Source organism: Phaenicophaeus curvirostris, chromosome 6 (genome assembly GCF_032191515.1).
Source record: "Phaenicophaeus curvirostris isolate KB17595 chromosome 6, BPBGC_Pcur_1.0, whole genome shotgun sequence".
NCBI lineage: Eukaryota > Metazoa > Chordata > Aves > Cuculiformes > Cuculidae > Phaenicophaeus > Phaenicophaeus curvirostris.
The window spans coordinates 58,789,695-58,816,066 of NC_091397.1; the positions used below are offsets into that span (position 1 = coordinate 58,789,695).

Below are 26,372 nucleotides of genomic sequence, written 5' to 3' on the forward strand. Positions count from 1 at the left end.
AATGGAATTATTATTTCTAAATATATGGATATATTTCTAAATACGTATTGCCAAATGCAGCAATTAACTGGTGTATATATAATGATGCAGGTAAAGGAACTCCAGAGCCACATTTAATAGGAACACAGGAAACATTTTTACAGCATTTCAATATAAGCCTATTGTAAAATGCAGGCCTGGGGATTTGTAGCTTTCTTCATATAAGCTTTAGCAACAATACTGCACCAAAATGAGATCTGTATAAGAAAAAAACCTGAATTAGACTTTTTGTTCTTTACTGTAAGTAAAGAGACTGTTAACAAAGAGGAAACAGCTTTAGATTTCTCTGTAGCAAACTTAACTTTTTCCCTCTGCTCCCATACAAGCAACAGATGAAGCTTTTGATTATTGTGTAAAGCAGTCACACTGACTACTTAAACATGACAGACCAGGTTTCGACAGGCTTCCAAGCTGTAACCTCCAGTGGGTTTTGCCAATAATGAATAACCATGAACAGTTACACCCGTTCATGGCAGATTTGAGTCTTGAAAGCAACAATGGCAGTAAATCCAGCAGCAAAGCCAGACTTACGCAGACCAAGGTGGGGAAGGATTCTAAGAGAAGATCATCCAAACATCATCAACTCAAGTTTTGAGAACTCTGTATTTGTTCAAATGTTTTAGAAGGTCTGAAATGACGTATCTATGAAGTTAATGGTCTGATTCTCTCCCTTTCCCTTTGAAACACGCTTCTTGCAAGTCTCTTGCAATGAATCTGAATTAGTGTTGCTCGTCAACAGTGCCCAACTGCAGTATGTTCTGAGCAGGAATCTGGTCTTCACGTCTCCCACTGCTTAAAGTTCTGCTGCTGCTACCAGCATAATTTTTATCCTAGCTAGTAATTTCGAAAAGCAGCTCCAATAAACTTATACCTGCCATTTACTGCTGTTCAAGGATATTATTCTATACTTTCAAGAGATTGTGAAAGAAAGCCTAATTTTGGGGGAGCCTGGGTGATAGGAAGAATCAAAACCTTTAATAAACCCATTTAAAAAACATCAAAAAGAACAAAATCTTCTGTTCAAAGCTGTCATTTCAGATTTTTATTGCCGATTACTTTAAGAGCTCTTCTTTTACCATCACAATTATAAACCTCAGCAGGGCAGTCACAAAATGTCCAAGTCACTTCAGGATAGCACCAAGCCATCCACAGAAAGTTCTCCACGCTGATGCTTCCCTGCTGTTAGCCAGGCACTGGCATTACTTCTTTTGTTACAGATATTGACTGATTCCAGGTATAAAATGCACAGTTCTGGCTCACAATTTTGTATTTCTATCATAGCTGTAAGAACTCCCACCTATTTAAGTGGGAGTTCAGAACGCCTAATGAGCATAAGACCAGACCTAATGTACTGTTCCATGCTATTTTTGTCTTAAAAGAAGTGTTTCAGGCACAGATTTTGGGCATAAAAGACAAGCAGACGTAAACACACGCACACAACATTAAAAAGCATACAAACTAACCGCTTACGCTCTCCTCTTGTGGTCTGGAAACCTCAATACTGAAAATTAAGGAATTTTATCCACCCAGGGAATGTGATGTCTTTTTATATCTTCATTATTTGAAGTGAGTGGTCTGTTGCCTTAGCATCTGACAGTTTGTCACATCTGTAGACAGCACTGCATTTTCAGCAGTCCAGAAGGCAGCTAACATAACAACAGATACCTAACTTATCGATCCTTGCCTTTCATTTAGCTTACTTGAAGTATCTCTGTTTACTCCTCATTTGATCTCAGTGTTAGCCTCCTCTTACTTCATAAATCCACGCTTCATTTAGAGATCTTTCATTAAGAAAACAGGAACACAAGCAAAGGATCTCATAATATCTCCCAGTACTTCACATGCCCTCATATTTACCGGTAATATTTACCAGTATTAAGACTAAAAATATAATTATCTGTACTTTATCCCAATTCTTACAACAAAAAAACTCTAAAGAACACTACTTAAACTTACAGACATACAACATACACAGCTAATACTGCATGCATTATCCACTGTCCTGAACAGAAATAGATATGTGAGAAAGATGAACACAAATTTGGAACTGAGAATTTGACTAAACCATTGCAAAATGTTGTCATAGGTTTATGCAGGTACACTGGGCAGCACTCACACAAACTTAAACTGCCTATATTAAAAACCATCAGGTGAGCAATGAACGTAAAAATCCTTGTCTTATGTTGAAATTGCTCACAGAAAGTAATTTAAATGCAACAATTTAGGCATACAGTTTGCTTATGCCCTTAGAAAAAGAATGATCTGCAATTTTGTGGAGAGAAAATGAAGACATAAAACACTTGAAAGCTGGAAGCAGACACAAAAGGGAAAGATGCTGGGAAATAATAATGACGACATATAAAAATGACAAAAAAAAAGACAAAATTATGACCTAGAAGATGCAAAGCAAATACTTGCACAATTACTGCCAAGACAACCTCTCTTGAAAGAGAAGTCCCACTGATACCATCTGGTTCTTTGGAGTGAAACTGCTGATATGGCCTTGTTTTTTTTAGCATGACTCTCTGGAAGAAGAGCTAATTTTCCCCCAAGTGCTCCAGCTGCCTAATGAATCTGCGAGAAAAATCACTTTCCTTGCTAGGACAATGACCCATGAAAGAACATCAAGGAGTTGCTCTATTCTTTTTAAACTATCGTCTAACTGCAGTAGCCTTTGAACCTGTAAATCTTGCAGAAACACCTTCTAGAAACATGAATGCATCTGTCTGGTGAGACTCTTCATGGGCAGCTGCTCTCATAAACATTACTGCACAAGGTGATTAAAGTCTTAACTATTTAAAATCCCAGCAGCCTCATCAGTGAGATGACAGCCACTTGACATGTGAGTTCACACAAGCACGGGAAGGGAGAAGGTAAGCAGAAGGCAACTACAAATAGTCCTCAGAGGTTTTGAGGCAATAAAAGCACAGCTGCGATGCACAGGCCCAAACCTTCAAACACCTTCCTAATTTCTCACTCTCAGCTAAAATGCATTAACCAAGGAACAGAGGGCACCCAGCACACATGGTCAAAGTACAGGTCCCCAGGAGCCAAGCCAAGATTCGCAAGAGCACTACCAGCGGTGAGAGAAGGGCAGATGGAAAAATTACCACGTGCCCCCAAGTCTAGGGCCACTACTAATCTCACAATTTGTCATACAAAATGTAATCTCACACTGAAAACTTACAAAAAGCATGCACATAAAACCGAGATTTCAGTGTGCAAGGTGAACAAGCCCACTCTGACCCCATGCTGCCATGGCTACGACAGTCCCAAGGGCTTTAAATGAGTAGCATGAGTCTGGTCACACTGTACCTCAGCTTATTACTTTCTCTCAAGCCACTGTAGAGTTAAATTTCACATGAGAGACACTTGTTTCTCGAATGAAGAGTTGAATTATTATACAGTAACCATAGGCCCACTTGTCACTGAGCATGCAAAGTGAATTCTTAGAAACTGAAAGGATTCAAAACCAAGCAAGTTACAGAAGAGAGGAGGCAGCTTGAATTGACATGGCAATTGCTTAATATGCTGAACACCCTCTGAAACTTGAATGCTATGAGTCAGCGCTTCTCATGTCAATGATTACAATAATTAACAGCAAGAACACTAAATTTATGTGGGGACAGAGGTAAATTTAGGTCTTTAGAATGATGCATTGAGCATTCAACAACAGATAATAGGCATGCTGGCCACAAGTGCAAAAATTATTTCCCTTATGAACAAGAACAGTGCCAGTGGTGATAACTTTCTTGCACACATCTATGGCCTCAAATACAAAAAATTGTGGCTAGGACTCACTCCACAATGCAGGAACAGTTTAATATTCACACATCAAGTGACACTCTGCAGAGCAGACCTGCATTTATTCTGTGGAAAAAAACCACAAAAACCTGTTCTATATCCAGACAGTAACATCTCCTCTCATCAAGAACTATACCTCCTCCAAGGGTATCGAAGTTCTGTACAGAAAAACCTGAGATAAGAAGGTGAATTTTTGTCAAAGCAACCAAAGGAAGCATTAATTCAGAATTACTCTACATCAAGTGCTCCCAGTTCATTTTAGCTCTATTCCAATAGAGCTAGATTTGCAGACTACAGCTGCCACCTGTAGATTCCATCTTCTTTTCTAGCAGAGATAAATAAAATACATAATGGCACAGTATTCGTACATTTGCAATTATATTAAAAATAGTGTAAAAACTACTAACAATTAAGAGGAGACTGCCACCAACATTACCTTTTTGATTTCATCTTCAAATGCTTTCTCCAGGTATTTGTATCTCCTGATAAGTTTATTGAAGACCTAAAGATAAACAAAGATTAAGAAAAAAGGCAAAGGGAAACATGACTGCCACTACTGAATCCATAAAAAGTATCTTTGATTAATCCATGACACAACATTTTTTCCTTTTTATTAACTCTATAGCAGGGAAAAAAAAAATCAGGAAGTACTGCTGGCTTCTTACACTCTAATGCTCCACTGCACAGTTTTCCCTTAGACGTTGTTTCCAGGAAATAGGCAGCCAGCAGAATATTTCTGCAGTCATCTCTTGCACTGCCTGTCTCACAGCAGACCATGCAACATCACTCTCTATTATTCTGTTCACAAGTGGAATGTTGTCTATAAGGCAAGAATTGCAAAAACGTTTGAATGAGAATTTACTGCAGTTTGGGAGTTTTCTTTTTCATACCTCACAAAATGTTATTCCTACTTTACTTTTCATCCTATCCAGGGATGAAAAGCAAGGGAAAAGAGAAGGAGGTGGCTAACTCTGCATCCTTCCCCTGGCAATGCAGCTCTTTGGGGAAGCTGTCAGGTGTGAATCGGTGGCATCTTCAGTAGATGCAGGATCTTTGTCAAGACCACCAACATGAATGCTTACAAGAAAACATGCTACCACCAGGGAAAGAGGAAGAACATTTTGCAAAGCTTTTACAGCAAACTTGTTCCTACAAACACCTGCTCCCCAGTTTTCACCCTTGGTTTCACATCACACAAGCCCAGATCATGAAAGCAGAAGCAGCACAGGTGCAGGGTGCATTCAGATGGAAGAAAGAAGTGATAAGAAATTAAATAAAGAAATCATTGCTCGCACTACTGTACAAAGGGCACAAAACATATGGCCATCACAGGTATAAAACATCTATATAGCGAACAAATGGCATTGTTGTCAGGCTGGATGGTGGTGGGAGAAATTAAGTTTAGAAAGTTTCAATTTGTTTTTCAGAGAACATAAAATACACCCAAACTAAAGGTTGGAAGCGTGAGCTTTATATTTTGTCATTCATATACTTCATGTGTTTCTAAAATTACGTTCATACAAATCTTTCAGGCTGCATACAGAAAAGGTCAGAAAAATAATAATGATGGTGTCTGAAAATATACTGAACCAACAGCAGACTGAAATAAGTAAGACTGCTTTCTGTACAAGAAAGCATTCCTACTTGTGATCAGACTATCTTGGACATCTTATTTTCTGACCAAAAATTTATAGGTCAGGGCAGATTACTAATTAAACTAGATTTTCAATTGCCCTGTAACTAGCCTGTAGCAGCCTAGACGGTATGCAGATCTTCTCCTGTAATCCCTTTTGATACATAAATGGAAACGGTTGGACTCGATGATCCGGTGGGTCTCTTCCAACCTGTGATTCTGTGATTCTGTGAATCAACCACACCTTTACTGACCTGAGCATAATTTCGGATGGCATCATGATCTTCTTCTGCGAAAAATACACAGTGGTTGGTCATCTTGGTCTTGTCATTGTCATCTATGCGTGTGCCTCCCGGAGCTAAAAGAAAGAAAAAAAATCCAAAAGACAAGAAGCAATTTCTCACTTAAGAGAATGTTCTCTAATTTTAAGATTTAATAAGTCTAATAAGACTTAGCTTAGTCACTGAGGCAAAAGGCAAGGGTAAGAGTTAAGAGGGGAGAGAAGGGAACAGAGAAATTGAGCTTTGTGAGGCTGTGGTGGCACCTGACAGAAGGGACAGCTGGCTGATACGCTGAACTTTAGATCACAGTCCTCACAGGACTGAAAGATTCAGGTCACACTAAGGTCTCTTAGCTCTTTTGAGAGCACTGAGTGCAATCAAATACATATGGTCTGGAGCATAACCCTTGCACACACTTCTAACTACTACTTTAAACACCACAATAATGTAAATGCTTTCCAAAGAGAAAAGTACTAGTGCTCTGTTACTAATTTGAGGACTTTGAATATCCTACTAACCTCTCTAATGCTTACCAGGCCCATGTAAATATTGAAAACACTGCTGCAGAAGTTTTCTCCTGGCTTATTTTGTTAAAAGTTTTTTTCTAAGTATTTCCACTGGCTTTTGTTCCCTGCATTATGTCAAGTCTTACAAAAACATCTTTTCTTCTTACATAACGAAGAGCAGGAAGCAGGAACCAAACCAATGTGACAGAAGAGCCAACTTATTCAAAATACAGAAGGTGAAAGGCATGTTTTTGCCCAACTGCCACTGACACCTGGGGAAAAATGCCCCAGGAACATTCACTAAGCACTCCTCACTCTCCTTCACTTCTTATCTTAGGTAGCCTTTGTTGTAATGTCTACAAAGCAAGCTTTGCAAGAGCTAATAACCTGGAATGCTGTATTACACCTTCTAATGCTAATAAATTCCTCTGTTTCCCCTAGCTGGCGTCCCTCTCATTTCCTTTGCTGTTGCATTCATATGCTGTTTCAGCTCAGACTGGAGGCTTCTCAGAGCACTATCGATTTGTTATGATACTTACCGAATGCCTCACACAATCAAGGCCGTAGGTATTACTGCATTATAATCAAAGAACAATTCTATGATAGAAGATGCAAGAAGTATCTAGATAAGTTTAATTGTAATAGTTTATAATTTCCATTTTGTAAAGGAAGACAGCACCTCAAAAGAAGCAAGGCTGATCATCAAAATTCTGCGTCAGGCACACTGCAAGTTACCTAGCATGCTGCCAGCCACCAAAATGTCAAAGAGCGTGTCGGCATAGCGGCGATAATCAAGCCGTGAGCCTGCTGAATCCAGAAACTTGGCTATAGCCTCCAGGTCATTCCCAGCTTCATTGAGGCCTTGGACAATTGTATCCCTGAAGACTGTGGGTTCAAATTTCTCCTTTTCATCTGGAACAGAGATAAAAGAGAAGGAAGAGGACAGAGTGTCAGTTTCTAAACTTTCTGTTAAAATCCTGCGTCAGCCAGAAATTGAAATGACTGTGGCACCTAAAGATATTCTTTCCATCTTGGTCAACACACCAAAAGTTTATTTGGCTTTTATGGCCTCTGGAAATTTTGCAGTGTTTACCCTTGCTTCCCTTTCCTCCTCACACCCCCAACAGTAAACACACACAAACACTGGAATATATAAAGGAAAGGAAAAGCAACAATTGAAATGGTTTTCAGATTTCATACTTTTACTTCTCTTGTTGAAGATTTTATCAAATGTGTGTATCATTATGCATTGCTAAATGTGATAGAAGAATAAATGGAAAGTCAATCATGTGCACATAACCTCACTATAGGAACACTCTGCTTTTAAATTCTTGATATTTTTCTTTAAATAACTCTGGTCACATACTTAAAATGTTTTCAAAAATACAGGTCTCATGATCGTGGTACTCATAAAATTAGTTTTTTGTGTAAACATTTAGAACCAGTCAACACAGTGTAACCAAGAACTTTATCTTTCATAGTCACAGATCTAAGCAGCACTAGGAAACAGAAATGCAATGCTCACATTGCACTTTCTATAGGTGTCCCTAGTTGAACTCAATTAAGGTACAGTCTGACCCCCAGATGACATCCCTATGTCAAGGCCATTAGCCACAGCAGATGTAACTGCAACCTCCAGATAAAGCTAGGTAGATTTACCCATGCCTCCTGCTGATTTTTCTTGCAGGCTGTTAACAGCTTACCACAGACACTTGAAGCTTCTTAACAAAACAAGTCCTGGCTCTATATAAGGGCACATTCAAAATACTTCTTACCATCAAAATAACTCTGAGCTTCAGAAACAGACCTGTGAATTGTTTTGTGACACTCAAAACCCAAAACTAGTCTGTTATCATATGCTAACACAAATATTGTTACAAGTTATCTAAAAAAGATAAAAAGTAGATAAACGCAGAGATTTTTAGTTACCAAAACAATTGAGGATTGGTAAAATTCCTGTTGAAACATGTGCTAATGCAGTTTGAAATGTACCAGCTGCAACTCTCCCCAGGCTTTTTAGAAGAGGTTCTGGATGTTACACATCCCCTGGCTGCAGGTTTCCTTTCCCTGTATCCCAAATATTAAGCAAAAGCAACCCCCAAAAGACTTTGTTTGCTGATGTTTCCTCCCCCCACCAAACTCTTTCCTCCTGCCACAATAGCCTTAAGGCTATTAAATAACTATTTTACAAAAGTGCCTACTTATATCAGCTTTTATTTCCAATATAGAAACATTTCTCTTTCTTCTTGTTCCCCTGCGTGTACCTCAGGTGTGCTCATTCTCCCACCTTCAGGGCATCAATTGCCCATTCTCCTTCTCTTCCAACGCAACCCTTAGACCATAACAATTTTATACAGAAAGCACAAGCCGTCTCTCCCACTGAGTGTCCCCCAGACCACTGGGAAGCTCAGTAGACTAGTCAGCCAGTGTTTTCAAGGACCCTGGCAGCACACAGCCAACAGCAGCTGCAGGGCTGTCCATCAAGCATTTGGAAGCATGGGAAAAATGAGGCACCACCTTATTTTCCACAAATTCCCTGTTAAGTCTATCTTTTAGTGGCTGGTTAACTCTATGCTTACCTCTAAGTGGCTTGCTGACCTCCTCAGACCAAAGCTGAGGACTAGTCAACAACGTGGATACCTGTATAAACACTAAGCAAACCACCTGTTCCCAGCACCAGCTTGTCCTGAAGTGATGCAGAGTCACAGTGCCAACCTAGCTTCCCCTCATCACATTCTCACCATCCAATAAACTACTCTATTGAGTAGCCTCTTCTCTGAGCTGCAAGTGTCTTCCCAGACTTTGGCTTCACCCCAGACCTTGATGATATTCAGGCCCTCAGATGTGTTACAGCAACTTTCAGCTATGAAGACCTGGAGTCTGTCATCTGAGCAACCATCTCAGATGTAAATTTGTAAATTTGTTTACAAATTTAAGATGCTTATACTGAAACTGAAAAGTGTACTATGGTTGGTATCATGCATACACAGTGCTTAGTAAAAACAAACACCAAGATTAATATTTCCTTGCTGTTTTAAACACATTCCTCCCCTGCCCCAGAAGTCCTTCTCTCATCTTGCAGTACTCTACTATTTTCTTGTCTACTACCACAATCTAAAAATTTACAAAGGAAGAGGAGGTAAAATCATTGCATGAAAAGTTATTTATAATTTTATTGAAACATTTTCCTATCACGCTAATATACTGAAGAGGAATATGCTGATGCAGTACAACAGGGTGAATAAGAAGCCATCATCAAGAAGTGGTGACAGTATGTTGAGTACATAATTACTAAACGAGCACAGTTTCAATCACAGGCTAGCAGAGGCAGGTGTAGCTTGCAGATGTGATGCATACAATACCCAAGGCAGCACCACTATGCACAGCTTTTCCTTTTCATCGTGTTCCTAGATTATTTCTTTTGCTTCTAAGCAAAAGCTCCTGAAAGCTCAAAACTGTTAATGTTCAGAGATGAGTTGCAGCTCACTGACCAGTGACAAAGTTCACACAGGTGGCTATTTTCATTAGATAACCGACTGCTGTGCCACACCTCCCTGCCTCCTCAGATGGCAGCACTCCTGGGAGCTGCAGAAGAGGAAAGAGTATTGCGAGACACAAATCAGCTGGTAAGAGCCAGCAGTATATCTCAACCAGCTCACTCTCCCCAGCATTTGTGCATTTCAGACCTCTCCGTCTACCTGCGTGTTACACACAGAATAGTCTCAGAAAACTGAAATTCTGTGGCCAATCCACTGCACTCTCTCCTACCTGAGATTTCATGACTCCCTGAAAGTCAGGATATAAAAAAATAGTTGTATCTTATAGTCTAAATCCAAGACGCAGCAGTCTGTGCCACTGCTATGGTACAAAATAATTGTATATACACACAGAAGGGAACAAACATGCTAGGAAGACATTTCTCGTCCTCAAGCCCTCTGTCTCTAGAAAGATAACTGTTATCTACAGTATTTCTAAGCAGGATCCTAAAATACTGAGGCAATCAGAATCCCACCATTACTGAAGAAGAGATTTTATGCTTTAAGTGCATAAAGAAGTGTTTGCAGTTTTAGATTTCTATATTAAAGCCATTTAATTTCTCCAATCCTATTTAAGTAATCTCTCAAAAATATCAAAGTCCCCCCACCGCCCCAATCTTCCAAGCCCCCTGCAAGTCTTTTGCTTCTTCCACATAGTTATTAAGTATCAAGTTAGTGTCTCTTCCAATCACTGTAACATGAATTAAAAAAATAGGCACAGAATTACAAGTTCTTTATTTATTCTAAATATTAATTGCATTAAATAGAAGTCGAAGGCCAAATCCATACTAGGATCCATTGTGCCAAATACATTGCAAAACATGGACTGAAAATAAAGTCTTTATGAAAGACAATGTTTTTTTAAGACAATTTTAGAAAATAACATACATACTGTAACTGACTGACCTAGACTGAATAATACATTGGATCCATCCAGCATTATGCACATGTGATTGCCCTTACTGGTTGATCTGACAGAGGTATTTCTTTAGGGATCATTAATTCCACTCCTCTAGCTACATCAACACTGTTGCTAGACAATGCAGAGTTCAGCTCCTACTGCACATTGTTCTGGGCCATGCTGATAGAAGGTTATTCCCACTAATTACTGGAGCATCGTGACATTTAATTACAAACACTATAGGTTTCTTTTTAATTAGTTATACCTACAAATGTTATATGTACATCATAGAAAGGACATTTGCAATTTAAGAGACAGCACTGGCCAAACTAACAGAAGAAGAAATGTGTGCAAGTAAGAGAAAGCTGCCACTGCTTTTTATCATGACTGAGCAGGGCAAATGAGGTGGCCTGACCATTTTAAGAAAGATTTTAAGAAACACTGAAATTAGCATCTAACAAGTTTTCTTCCTCATATGTAAATATACTATAAACTCAGTTAGAATCTAACTTTTTAAACTGAGGCTTCTATGAGACTTAATAGCTAATAAACCCAAAATTTACAGAAAGTTTTGAGATATACAGAGAAAAATAATAAAATTCATAGGGCTTAGTTAAATGTAACACTGGTGCTCTTAACATGGCTGAAGGAAAGAAAAACCTTAATTCTATTGAACTTTCAGTTATTCCACCTGCCCTGTTTCCAGTCATTTTAACAAAGAGGCAAATTTAAAAAAGTAACATAACCTACCCCTCTTCCTAGTTTTGAACCGCTGGCCTGTTAGCACCGGCTTCTGATTCTTATTCATAAAATTTCTGGAGGAAAAAAAAAAGAAAAGAGTATATTTTTACTATGGTATTTAAAGACAGCAGTTTAACCTAAAGAGAAAATACACATTCACTGCAATAAGATCCTAACATGTGAAAGAAAGATCTTGATGTATATTCAACGAATAATTCACATTGTCTTAAAGATGCAGAGCACTACGATCCAAGAATAACTTCGACGAAATATGCTTCTCTCAAAACGTGGCTCTTAGCACTTCTGTAAAACACCCTGGCAGTTCAAACGCGAGCGGGAAGGTGACAGACCCTCTGCCCTTAGTGCCAGGGCAGGGGTACAGCAGTGCTGCCCACGCACCTCACAGGGATGCTCAGGGCATATTAAGACACAGGACTGAGAACCATCCTGGTGGATCTCACCCTCTGGCATGTTCACCAGGCAGTCTAACCACAAAGACCATGTTTAACCATCAAATCCCACTCAAATGTTTCTTCTGAGCATCACTATATCTTAATACCTTTTAGTTCCTAAAACCATGTAGTTGTTGTAAAAATAAGAAGATAACCAAATCCCTCCCCCCATCAATTTTGTGCACGTACATAGTTAAGGACCTAAATGGCACATCATATAACAACACTAAAAAATATTTGGCTTGTGTTACTTCAGACATTAACGGCGAAGCCCAACACGCAACGCTAAGCAATTTGGGAAGGGATGGTGTATTAATGCCAATTTATCTAAAGAAAACAAAACTGGTTTTTTTTTAGCTTTGGATATAATTAGTTTATTCACATGAGGCACAGCTTGTACAACGAGCAGCTAAACCGACAGCTGAATGCAAACAGCAGCAAACACAAGGAGGCTTTGCAGCACGTGGCAATCGTCACAGGTCATCCCCCCGTCCTGCCAACATCGACAGCTAGCACTGTGACTTAAGGCCACTTATTTCACACCCTCTAGGCGATTAGGTCAGTGTTACATATGATGTGCTTGTCCAGAATTACGCCTCACCATGCGAGAAGCTTTGCCCTTTGGGCATGTTCTTCTAATAACTTCAGTTTAACAAAAACGTGCATTATTTTTATTTCTTCATTGTGGTCTAGTTTAGAAGTACATACATTTGCCAACATTTCTTCTGATCACAAGCAAAGAGAAGCTCAAGCTCCGTGGATAGAAATATGGCAACCACATGCTACTATCCAAACGAATGCTCTCTTGAAAGCTCATTTGACGACTCTGTTAATGCTCCAGCTAGACGGTATGTTCCCATTTACCCGACTACCTCTTCTAGTTGCAGCAACACAGGATGGCCACTTCTGCAGCATTTCAAATGTTTGTCTTGGCAAACCGCTGCTTTCTAGTCTAGGTCTACTATTTATCCACAGTCAGAAACTGCCCACATGCACTGGAAAGAGCCAATAAAGCTCAGAGTCTAGACTGGGTTTGCTTCCTACACATCATACAAAATAAAGATGCAACAAGCACTTAAAGTGACAGGTTCACATTCATCACCGAGATTTAAAGCTACGGTTTTAACAAACCAACAAGCATTCTGAATCAACTGCAATACTAAACAGCCTGCTGGAAAATGTGATTTGCCCATCTGGAAAACTTAAAAATGGCAAACCACACTATTATTGGAGCTTTTAAAGAGCAGTAGGATCCAAGCCTCCCTTCACAGCAGAGCTCAAAAGCCTCTTTCCCCCACTTAGCTGTCTCAGTGGCAGATAATTTAGCAGTCAGCGGGGATAAGCAACAGCCCAGCCTCCAGACAGTGACCAGCTAGATTTGACATTTTTACCTGGGTTGTCTTTCTGACCTTCAATTATTTGTAAGAGACAGATCTATAAAATATGATATTTGCTCAGGTATCCCTGACTGTTTTTATGCTCGGCCTTGATACCTTACCCCTTACTCAGGGTCCAAAGATGTTCAGAACAAATGATTGCAAAAGGAATCTATGAAGTTTGAAAAGAAAGCATCAAGCCAGCCACACAGCAGGCAAGAATTAATCCTCTTGTCACAGCTCTTACAGAGCACAAATGTGCCATGTGCTGGGATCAACACACCCCACTTCCTAAATTAACTCCTTAGGGGCAATGAAACGAATGACACCTGACCCTCAACCCAGCAATACTGGTATGGTTCCCCTGTTGGTATAAAAAATATAAATGCATTTGCTAGATTTCTGGCACTATATTTCTCCTTTCTTTGATGCAGTGCCATTTTAAACTGCAAAAAGAGTTATATGTGCCTGAACCTTGAATACTGGATTTTAAAATCCTTCCCTGGAAATACAGAAAACCCCTTTAAGAGCGCTGGGAACAAGATTTTTTTTAAAAAAAAGTAGCTAAAGTAAAACTCACCACTTGTTGGAGATTTAATGACTCAAGGTTCAGTGCAACAGAGGAGACTCTTGGATAGTTAATTACTAGGAACCCAGGTTCTGCCTTCTTCTATATTTAGCTTTAAATGCACTGCACTGTAACCAACTCAAGTGAGCATTTATAGGCACTCCAAGCACAGGCACTTTCATCAAGGACCAGCAGCACCAGGCTGAGCAGAACAACCCAGTGATCTAATATGACAAGCCCAAGATGTATCTATACTACAAATAACACTAGGTACTGCGACCGAGATATTAAAGTGCTGTTGTCACCACAACAACTGCCTGGATGATAGTTTAAAATTTACAAAAGTAAATTGTTTTTTGATCAAGAACAGAACAACAACATGGAAGTGATGGCTGAAGGCTGTAAATTCAAGGTAGCAGCATATAAATTGCACAGCAAATTTAATTGCATCACAGTGCAGCCTGCCTCTCAGGTGTCACACAGCTATAACGCCTTGAAATCACAGAAGACCTTGAACTATTACATACATTCCCCATTTTGAAAGGTACAGGATCTGGGTAGGTCAAAGCCAAAGGCAAATTTAGGAAAGAAACAGTTTCAAGAAGAATCCTAAACCAACAGGAAAACTTATATCTTGAAGCAGAACATCCTCCAGGATTAGTATGATTTGCTAGTAGGAAAAAGAGCAAGAAATGTGGAAATAATAGCTTCATAGCTATCCTTTCACCAGCTCCACTTTTCTATGGAAGAGGCTCAGCACTAGATGTTTTACTCTTGATCCTCCTTTAGGATCCAGAAAACCTCTTGTAGAAAACTGACATGCTCGAATTCCATACCCAAATACTTTTTTTTTTATAAGTCAGTATGTCAGAAGCTGGGCTGGGCTGCCTCAAGCAGGAGATGCCAGACAGCAGAACGGAACCAGGCACTACGCTCTGGAACAGGCTCATTTTCCATGCAAATCTCAAAATGTCTAAGCCTGCTGATAACTAACTCGCAGTTAGAAAATTCATCAGAAAAATAAAAAAATGCATGACAGAATAGTTTCCCAAATTCCACTCCCACTCCTGTTAACAGGCTTCTACAAAACAGACTCATACTTAGAAAGTACATAACTTATGTTATGAAGTAAAAGTTAATTCACAGCTTCAGCAAGCTTGAACTTGCTTAACAAGTTACAAAAATACAGTCTTTTATCCATACCACAGGGAAATGCTTATGATTAACTCCTAAATTATTGAAAGGCTTGATAAAGGGCAAGTTTCTACCAAGCTAAAACACTGGAACCTTTTGTTCTTGGAAACATGTTTCTCAGATTAAAAAAAATAAACACTGAGTACCTTTATCCAAACCAATACTATTTTTCTAAGCATCATTTTACCCTTCTTTTAACCAAAATCTCAGCATCATCTGAGCTTCTTCAAACATTAACATTCTCATGATGAATTCAAGAACCATTGCTTCACAGGAGCGAAACTTCCCTGCCCTAGTTACAGAGGGGGAAATCGATGCCAGAAAATACCAAAAAAAGAACAACCGTTTAATAAAACCTCCTGTCCACAATTCTGTGTGCACAGGGCACTAACAACAGCGAAGGAGTCTATAGGGGCAGGGGGCGACCCTTGGGGCAATCCCTCAGTGTGCCCCAGCGGCACCGCTCCATGGGATGTTGGTGCTCCTGTGAGGCCTCGTATGGATGGTGTTAGAGTGACAGGCTGCTGGAGAGAGATGCCAGAGCACCATCAACACAGCACCAACCAGCTTTCACAGGAACAGATGCTTGGCAGAAATTATTTCCAGCTCCTTCCCTTGCTCAGGAATCATGCAAGACAGGAGCACTCATTGCAAAGTCAAATAAAATGAGAGCATAGATGGGGAGTATTTCTATGAAGAAAAAAACCCAACCCACATATCAAAGTCATAGAATAATAGAATCACCAGGTTGGAAGAGACCCCACCGGATCATCGAGTCCAACCATTCCTATCAAACCCTAAACCATGCCCCTCAGCACCTCGTCCACCCGTGCCTTAAACGCCTACAGGGAAGGGGACTCAACCACCTCCCTGGGCAGCCTCTGCCAGTGCCCAATGACCCTTTCCGTGAAAAATTTTTTCCTAATATCCAGCCTAAACCTCCCCTGGTGGAGCTTGAGGCCATTCCCTCTTGTCCTGTCCCCTGTCACTTGGGAGAAGGGCCCAGCTCCCTCCTCTCCACAACCTCCTTTCAGGTAGTTGTAGAGAGCAATGAGGTCTCCCCTCAGTCAATCTATCTTCTCCTCAAGAAGTAGAATACTCAGGACATTAATAGGCCTTATTGGGTCTTTTTTATTCAGCAACGTTACTAGGTGTTTCCATCCCCTCACCGTTACAGTTTCAGGTTTAGGAGAAAATCTGAAGAGGGTTTTCCTCTCCTTTCAGCAACAAGCTAAGGAGTTCTGTTACAAGCAAATTACTGAACTTGAGCAGCACAGAGGAAGAGCTTGCCCCTACACTTCTGCTGAAGAGGAAACATGTCAGCACAGAGCCAGCAGCTGCCTCCACTTCCTGGGAAGGCAGTAGGCAGCTAGCTTGCCTACTTAAAAAAGCTTAAAAAAATCTGTAGGTGGAAAGCTCATAAATCATTACCAGTACAGAGGAACAGAGCAATGTAAGGAGACAACAGGACAGAGCGGATGCAATGTAGCCACTGGCTCTTGCCAAGTCCTAAGCAGGCTTCCCACTTTCCACCCAGACACCGAGTCTCTGTGGGGACTCTCCCAGCTCCACCTTTTCCCAGGCACTTCCCAACACCCAGGTGTGGCAAGAGGCAAGAGACTGCAATGCATGTCAGTCACGCAGCCTGCACGGTTGCTGCAGTGTTCACTGCCACAACAGCTGTGAAGCATTTTCTGCTTTAGCAGAGTTCTAGCACCCTAAATCCACCAATGAAACCCACCTCGGCTGCTGACATTTCCCAGTTTTAGCCAGTGTGAAGAAAAAGCACTTTATTTACACATCTGAGACAAAATGATGACTGGTCCACAACATCAAGGGTGGTGGTGATACTCCCTACCTCCTGCTAGAGCTCACTTTCATATTGTTGAGAAATAAGGCAATAAAACCTCTATTCCCTGGGTCCCAAGTGCTGAGTACAGGCCCAGAGCACCACTAAGAAGCTACCTCTCCTCTTTCCTTCACTGCACATCTGGGCAACTGGCAAAATCAAGCCCCTACACTTAGTGAGACACTCTGTGTTTTCTTTACGCAAGTTCACTTGTCCTATTTCATCATTTTCCAACTCTCGCCCTCTGTTACTAAAACATAGGGGGTTTTAAGAAGTGACTAATAACCTGGAGGTCTCTAACTTCCAGCTGTGGTACAAATCAGCAGGAAGGGCAGCACTGGCAGCCAGGTTTACCTTGCTGTTTTGCCCACAGGAGCCACCAGCAGAGCTGCAATATTTATGAGACCTTTATCCCAAAGGTCCTGCTCATTACAAACAGTAAAGCCAGAGTCTCCTCAGGCTAAAATCCCCTCACTGATTTTATTGCACAAACAACTTCAACAGCAATATGCAGGGACATGTCACATGCAGGGAGTAATCACCTAACAATGTGCAGGGTAAATACAATCAATCTCATCTTTTAATATTCATATGAAAAAAGGATACTGCTAATCCACAAGCCTATTGCCGAAAAACGCATCTTGTTAAGGAATAATTTCACTTATGATTACAGCACACGAAGTAACTAGATACCGACCTTTAATTTCACACCTTTTTTTACCTTTCACTTAAAAGTCAACAGTGGCTGTCACGCTAGCAAGTTATGGACATGAACTGAATGCCCTGTCTTTCCTAAAAGAACCTTCCAGAAGATCTGAAGGCATTTAAATCTTGGTTGTATTTTTTTTTTCCCCTTAATCACAGGACAGAGTTTTTCCACAGTAAAGAGTAGGTGTCCACTCTGATAAAAGCACTTGTCCTTTACTAGTATGCCCAGTGGGAGAGAGAAAACAAAGAGATGAAACAAGTAGAACTGGTTTCATTCTGCAGCAAGTACAAACAAATACCAAAACAGAATGAAACTTACTACCCACTGAATAAAAAATTGCACTCATGTAAGATTCTCCAGCCAAGAATTGTGCATGCAACCTGTGAGAATTTACTACCCAGCAGAAGAAAACAGTAAAAAAACCCCATTGCCAACAATTAATATACAATCACACACCGTATCAGAGATCAAGCTCACCACACGTATGGTGGTCACTAACCAAGAATTTCTGCACAAGGGGCTTAGCTGAATAAGGTAAAACTAAGACAGAGACCTCCCATGACCGAAGCATTCCCTATGCTCTTCACAAGGTCAAGAGCTGTAAACTGAACCACTGAGGCAACTGAATTGTGTGTCTCGTAATCAGCAACCATACAAAATACATGGCACAGCCAGTGAAAAAAACAAGCAAAGACAAAAATTCTTAAACCACTGACAGCTGAAAATACAAACCAATAAAATGAAATCACACATTTGGGTTGATGCACACAAAAAGCTATCTTCCAGCAACTAAGAGGAGGACTTAGATTCAATTCAACAAGGACAAGGAGCTCTTCTCAGACTGTTGAGATCCCTCTTAGGCTGCTGTGCTCCTAAGTGGAGTACCCTGAAATAATGGAGGTGGTGTATTGCTATAGATCAGTTCATACCCAATTAGCATTCATTTTAAGGTGGTGGTTAGCCATACAACTCCTTGCCAGCAGAAAAAGAAGTGGATAAAAAAGATTGGCAGAGATAAGGGTCAGATGAACTTAGAAAACAAGCAGAAGACGGTACTCTTTTCTTTTTTTTTTTTTTCCAAAGCTAGTAAGGTTTTTTCCTTATGCAAGAGACCACCTTCAATGGACTGTGTAGCGTTAGAATAGGATTCTTGAATTTGGAGGGACATCGATGTGTTGTTTAACCTGAAAAATGTAACCATCTCAGCCATTCCCAAGAGAGATGATGCTGCTAAAGGAGAAACACTGCAGCTGAAATTCTACAAAAGTTATTATAGAGGAACTGTTGCAATTTAGCTCAATCCTTCACTAATGGTGGGCAGAGTGGCACTAGCCACTGCTCACAGTACCCTTGGAAGGAATCATAAATAGACTTTATAGGGTCCCCCAAACTAGGCCTCCAATAAACCAGCAAATAAAAGTATGTGAAAGAAAATGTTATAAAAAAGAAATTAGCAGAGATACTTCATTCGTAGCGTCAAGGTCTGTGGGACACACGACTGCACAAGAAGAGCTCTTTAATGAAGGCCAGTGCAGGAAGAGCAGCCTTCTCATGTACCGTATCGCTCCTCTGCTGAGGTCCACCCCGCTTCTCTTTTCTTAATTTATCAGCCCACTGAAAGTTGTATTTTCACAGCATCAACCCTACTCGCACAATTCAAATATCAATATCACAACAACAAAATCAGATGTACTGCTTCCATTTTTTTGCTACCTCAAAGTTCCAAGCAGCAGCAAAAGCACAGGAGATTACCGGTGTCTCCAGGATACAGAGCTGCAGCATCTGAAAACACAGAAATTGACTTCAAAGTTACAAGGCCTAAGCTTAAAAATAAAAAATTTAAAAAATACAAAATGCCTATTCTACAGAAAGCAGTGCCTCCCAGTTGCTAACAGTTTATTATTTCATGAATACAGTAATCGAAGGAGGGATGTATTAATAACCAACAACTCTTATACATCTGCAAGCAGTGAAGGCCTTGGCTTTATAAAATGACAACTGCTGTAAGCAGTAAAGCAGGTTTTAACTTAGAACTCCCTAATTATTTCTTCAAAGTGCATGCAAAGGAAAGGAGTTCACTAAGCACACAGCTTTTTACCTGCAAGACAGTAAATCAGCTTTCAGATATGTGATTCTGGTATTTCTGGCTAAAAAGAGATGGCACCAAGAGCCAGCAGAGGAAACGCAAAACACATCGCACCATGTCAGCTATTCCAAACACACCACCTAACACAGATTATGCGGTTAGCAGCATTCACTTGGATGGAAAAGGAGCCCCTAACTAAGTTGTATCGCTGCATCACAAAAGCAGATCCAGGTTCCCTGCAGCTGCTTCCTCCTCCCCAGAGCAGGCTGAGCATTTTGACAGAACAGACTAGTTTTGGTCAGCAAATGCCTGGAGGGGGGGATAAAAGTAGTCAATGCTCAGACTGCTTTGACATGCAAATATTTATTTTCGTTAATCTTCTTCCATGATGTATCTGGACATAAATGACATTAAATGCAACGCTCATCTGAAAATCTAAATGCATAAAACCAAGATTATGTCACTGTTGGTAATCTAGACTCAGGACACTAAGGTCCATCAAACTAACCCAAACAATTCACAGTCTATGTATAAACACAGCACTGCAAGCAATGGCTTTTATGAATGCTGTGAATACATCTCAATAGTTTTGCTCCTCAAAAATATGCATTTATAAGCAATTTTGATCATAACTGCAATCAGATCAAAATTCAGTTCTCAAAATTACATTTATATACACAGGTGGCTAGACTCTCAGAATTAAGGAACAGTTACAAAAGGAAGTCAAATAAAGTAGCAATATAAATCACCAGAGCTTGAAAACCAGAGTAATTACCCTGTTCCTTCACTAATTTCTATCTATTTTTCAGTATTAGCGTCATGCACTAACAGCATAATCACATTACAAAAAGCTAGTAGGACTTATTGAGTGAGACATCTGCTTTACCCAGAGCATGTATGTAATATTTTACCCCTCTCCATCACAGAGGCAATAAATCCCACTTGTGGGCAGTGCCATCTACACTGCAGCAGTTCCAGCAGCACTTTGTGCCCACACACTGGAAATGGAACCACAGGCAGCTGTCAGTCAGCTCAGCAAAAAATCTGACATTTTAAATTGATGCTATTAGTTATTTCACCTATTTCACTTTCGCTTATTTTAAGAGACAACCAGCTAAGACAAAATCTACATCCACTTTTTCTGAGCAAGCAGCCAGCTGTCAGAACGCAATAATGGGGTGCATTTAAAAATATGACGACAGACATTCAAGTCTGATCCTGTGATCCTTGCCTCTTTTTCACAATTAATGGAGAAAACTAAACAATTTCAGGAAATATCTTATCTAAAATATTTTGTTTGCCCATCTCAGGGCGAGATCTTAAGGGAGTCTCTCACGAACAGCTTCACAGCTTCAGCTTTAGGCACTTCTTGGGCTTATGAACTAGATCAAATTTCCTCCACCAGTTTCTACAATAGAAATTCATACCCGCAGACTAGCAATGTGCGTGAAAGCCTACAGCTCAGTGGCACCTAAAATCATCTAGGACAGAGCTGAGAGTTTAATTATACAGCCAAAATTAACAATAGGACAATTACTAGTGGTATATTATTCAGTTCTATAGTCCATTCAGCAGACCTGTTGGTTTATCTTTCTGAAATGATTCACACAATTTCCACTGTTGGCCAAGAAGCTTCCAAATCCATCATAGCACAAATACGCTGAGAGAACAGGCTCAGCATTACACCCACCCGCACCCAATCCAGTTTCTGAAGCCGAGTGTTACTGCAGGAGTTGGGGATTTCTAACCAGAACAGGTTTACTATCTTTTGTAATCGGCATAATACATCCCTACACCAGCCAGCCTGGCTATCCTTGTGCTGAAAAATCATACATCTGCTTTACAGTTGTTTGGGCTGTATCAATGTCAGCTCAGCACAATGATATTTGACACTATTAATAGAGAAATCGATTTTCTTGTTTACAGCATCATTGTTCATGCACTGGAAAGACCAATATCAGTAACCAATCTCAGCAGATAACTTAATAAAGATTCCATGGGATGTCTATCTGTAGGTGTATGTGTATATACGTGCATTTAAGAGACCAAGAATGCCAATGAACGCTATATTAGATTTCTACAAGTCACTGCCTACAAGGATGCAAGATGTGATAAATTGAAAAGGTTTATTAATGAGACAGCTAAAGAATTTTTCTCGACTGAGAAAACACAATGAAAGGCTTGGCTGGTTTCTCTGAGGACTTAAGAAAGACATGCCAGTTAACCCAGTGCTCTTGAATGTGGATACAGGAAAGGATTCTACAAAATACATTACCTTTCAGTGAAAAATGGGCACATAACATTCATTGCTACACGTCCTGTACTTTTGATAGAAACAGAAGCTTTTCAAATGCCAAATGCCTGTTAACAGCAACTGCATCTATCACAAAACTCAGGTGACAACAAAATTCTTCTAATTTTTCTAATATTAAATATTTTTCTAATATTTTGAATTTTAAGAAGTAAAATGATGCTAAATCCCCAAATGTAGATCTGTTCAGTCATGGATTCAGCTGAAGTCCCAAAGTCAATACATTGACTGTTAAAGCCCATGCTGACCGACACATTTGCATCCCACTTCAAACATTGCTCTGCCTAGTTTGATATGCACTCTTGGAGCTGAAAAACTAGAAAACTTGGCATATGTGAATCATAGAACCACCAGGTTGGAAGAGACCCCACCAGATCATCAAGTCCAACCATTCCTATCAAACACTAAACCATGTCCCTCAGCACCTCATCCACCCGTGCCTTAAACACCTCCAGGGAAGGTGACTCCACCCCCTCCCTGGGCAGCCTCTGCCAGGGACCAATGACCCCTTCTGTGAAAATTTTTTTCCTAATGTCCAGCCTAAATCACCCCAGGCAGAGCTTGAGGCCATTCCCTCTTGTCCTGTCCCCTGTCACTTGGGAGAAGAGGCCAGCTCCCTCCTCTCCACAACCTCCTTTCAGGTAGTTGTAGAGAGCAATGAGGTCTCCCCTCAGCCTCCTCTTCTCCAGGCTAAACACCCCCAGCTTGGGCACAACATCAGCCAGCCTCCAGTCCAGTGGGACTTCCCCAGTCTTCCAGGACTGTTGGAAGATGATGGAAAGGGGTTTGGCCAGCACATCCGCCAGCTCCTTCAATACCCTTGGGTGAATGTGCTTTGCTAATGGAAGAAAAAAAGTGCAAAGGTAGCAGAAGTGCCAACTCAAGCTCAGTTTTTAAAAAATCTAAACCAAAAGAATATTCAACGTGACTCTCAACAAGGGGGTTTGCAATAGTTGTTAGATTTTCCTCAATTCTTGACAATGCTACAAAACCAGAGTTAATATTTCAGGTCAAGAATACTGATATGAACTTTCATTAACTAATTGTTGAGAACACTAATTAGGGTAGCAAGGTACCTAATAAACTAGTTATTAATAGGAACTGACTATTTTATACTGGGATTGCCAAAAAAAAAAAGAAAGGATGTTAAAAAGACTAAATGGGTAACATCTTGGTCATTGGAACATAATGGAAACAAAACCTAAAATGAAAGGATCTCTTAAGCTTGCAAATTACAAATTGTTGAACTGCAGAGACTTCTTTTTCTGCTTGAAAACATATTTAAAGAAAAAACAGGAAATAAGGGTTATTACAATGAAGTTCAACCTCAAAGCTATATTTTACTGCTCTGCCAGCAATAGATGAAGGAGTTGTAGAAGGTTGTAACTCATTGCGATTCAAGACATCACAAGAGCTTCTTCCTTCCTGTGTCTGACCAACCTCTCTGTCCCAGACTGTGTTTTTCCTCGCCTGACCTGTCTGTACTCAATTCTAATTCTCACCAGAGGCAATCCATCCTTCTTAGAGACTGACCAAAAGCAATAATCTTGGACTGCTACTGTAAGTCTGCAATAATGCAAGCAACCTCCATAGAAAACTTCTCCAACACATTGAAATAAAACTTGGATTTTGCAGAGCAAATCCTTATACAGGACTCAAAAACATGCCTATGAATGAAGTACTCAATGAGTTTTAAGATTCTTACAGAAAACTCTATGCAAATACTAGAGGAAAACCACATCTTTAATTTCAAAAGCTCTTAGACACATAGCAAAAAAAGAGCTCTTACAAACAAAGTCCCTATTATGGTAGGAATTACTACTGATTTACTTCCTGGAACTATTTGCCTGACATCTGGGAATTTACAAACCAAATTACATAACTTGACAAAAGATTATTCGTTCTATATGGCACACGTGAGGAAGATTTTTTTGCTATATTAAAATGTACTTAGTTATAAACGCATATCTAAAGATGGACTGGGAACAAGGCTATACAACAGGAACAAAAGCTCCTACTGTGTGTAGCAGGGATTACCAAGGTTTCAGCTCCCATACTAGCTCATGACCAGTTTACCTCTTAACGACTTTCCCTTTGCATAGGAAGTATGCATCAAGCACCCCTTAGTCTTGCAGTCTCATCTACAGGAGCTGCCACTTGCACCTATCCAACCGCATCACAGCCAAGTCAGAAGGTTTACCAGCAATATGTCAAAAATACTTAATTTCCCTTTATTGTGCTTGCAGTACACAACCACACTTTGCAGAAGACCAAAGCTCTTAAAACCTGAAACTTAAGTGCTTCATTCCGCTCTCAGCTTCACAGCATGTAAGAGGCTTGAGGAGCACTATGCTGCCATAAATACGGCCACCACACCATTGTACCCTCCCTCTGGTCACTAGACTTTATATTGCCTTTTAATTGGAACAGCTCTTACATTGACTTTTGTAGTTTCTTGTAAGACCTACAGCTAGATTTAAGTAGTATGACAAGGCAAGTCGAAAAGGGTTTTCAGTCATGGCAGATTATTATTCCACCCCACAGACCTCTCTTCTCTCTAGGGAGAAGTAGTGGTAGTACTATTGTTGAGGGGAGTACTTGTATTTAATCAAAAAGAGATCACGTGGAAAAAGAAATCAAATCCACAGTTTAACAGGCAACCATGACAGTTCATTCACAGGTGAAATTTATTGCGCGCATCGTACCAGAATGGAATTACTTTATACATAACACTCCCAGGGGGATTTATTTTTCCCAATATCTAACTCACAATTCCCAAAAGGTGCAGTAGGGTCTATACGTGCTGTGAAGTTTTCCAACATCCTTTTACACAGAGATATATTTTCTTTACAGCTTTATGTAATTCAATTTACTTTACATCTACAAAGTTTGGAATTTATTTTAGCAACACCTGTCTGAAAAAAACACTGCGAATCAATTCTTAGAGAAGCCATGCTAATGCATAATTGAGTTATCATGACCACTTGCAAAGCTTAAATAAGAAAGAACTTAGCCTCACAGAGGTGCTCAGCCGGTCCTCTGATACATATTGCTCTGCAGTCACTAAACACATTCAAAGCTTTAACAGCAAAAAGCTGCTTGTTCTACTACACTTAAAAAAATAAGGTACCTACCTAGATGCAATTCATGTGCACAAAAAACCTGTTTAAGCTGAGATTTTTCTTAATCAAAATTATAATGCCTTTAAGGTCTCATACAAAAAACCCAAAAGATGTATTGCATCAGGACCATCAAGAACAACCAACAAAGAGAATATGAAATCAACCTGCAATTTACTTTTTTCCCTAAATCACAGATCCAATGTTTAGTATATAAATGGAGCAAGAGGTACACAAACCTCGTTTTGTTATGAAAGCATGCCGAGTCTCTTTCAAAGAGGCTTTTACTCAGAGAGAACAAATGCACTTTTATCTAAGGCACTCACACTACCCTCGTCATCACTATAGCTAGGTGCCTCAAATTTCCTTCTTTGCACTATTAATCTGTGGGAATATTACGTGGGTTGTCCACGAATGACTAGCATTTAAAGACATAGACAAAAATAAAAGCATATATTCAAAAAGGCACTTAGCAGTCCACACAAACTTGTGAAACTTCTGTAAATGGCTGCTATGCTGGCTATATTCTGGGTGCAAAACCACAAAAGCTGGGTCAGCTCAGTCAGATCAGGTCTAAGAGCAAACCAGCAGCACTTGTACTAAATCAGACTAATAAAAACTGTCAGGAAGACTACACCATTTCATGAACACCCAAGTCTCAAATTGGTGCTTTTGCACTGCTCTGTCCTGTATTTCCCGCTGGAGAACACTGCTCACCTCCACCCTGCTTACCCAACAGTCTGGAGCAGACAGTCTTTTGGAGGATAGTTCGGCATCCTTCTGCCCCATACGCTTGAGAATGCTTCAAGTCTTCTCCTAGAGAAGAGGAGGCTGACCTAGAGAAGACTGAGGGGAGACCTTATCACTGTCTACAACTACCTGGAAGGAGATTACAGAGAGCTGGGTGTTGGTCTCTTTGCCCAAGTGACAGGATGAGAGGGAACGGCCTCAAGCTGCACCAGGCAAGGTTCAGGTTGAACACTAGGAAAAAGTTCTTCAGCGAAAGGGTTATCAAGCACTGGAACAGGCGGAGTTCTCTATCCATGTCTCAGATGAGCACCTTGGCTAAAGGAATACTTTGTCATTCAAAGATATACCTGTTATGTTTTAATGTACATCATGCTCACCGGTCCCTGGCCGCTTTCAGTTACTCATTCGTGATTTTTTTATAATCTACCTTCTGGTACAAAGCAAGACTTAGCAATGCTGACAGATCATAACAAAGATCCAGTGGCTGTCCTGAGATCCAAAACCAGATGAAACCTAA

General features: G+C 40.2%; 1 protein-coding gene across 1 annotated transcript in view; it reads right to left on the minus strand.

The window, feature by feature from the left end:
* Nucleotides 1-26,372, minus strand: part of BZW2 (basic leucine zipper and W2 domains 2) — a 50,420-nt gene that overhangs the window by 20,662 nt on the left and 3,386 nt on the right. Inside the window, exons 2-5 of the mRNA XM_069860346.1 lie at nucleotides 11,451-11,515; nucleotides 6,999-7,175; nucleotides 5,731-5,834; nucleotides 4,280-4,345 (exon numbers count right to left, since the gene is read on the minus strand). Coding sequence (XP_069716447.1) covers nucleotides 4,280-4,345; nucleotides 5,731-5,834; nucleotides 6,999-7,175; nucleotides 11,451-11,515 — 412 coding nt within the window. The remainder of the gene's footprint in view (nucleotides 1-4,279; nucleotides 4,346-5,730; nucleotides 5,835-6,998; nucleotides 7,176-11,450; nucleotides 11,516-26,372) is intronic.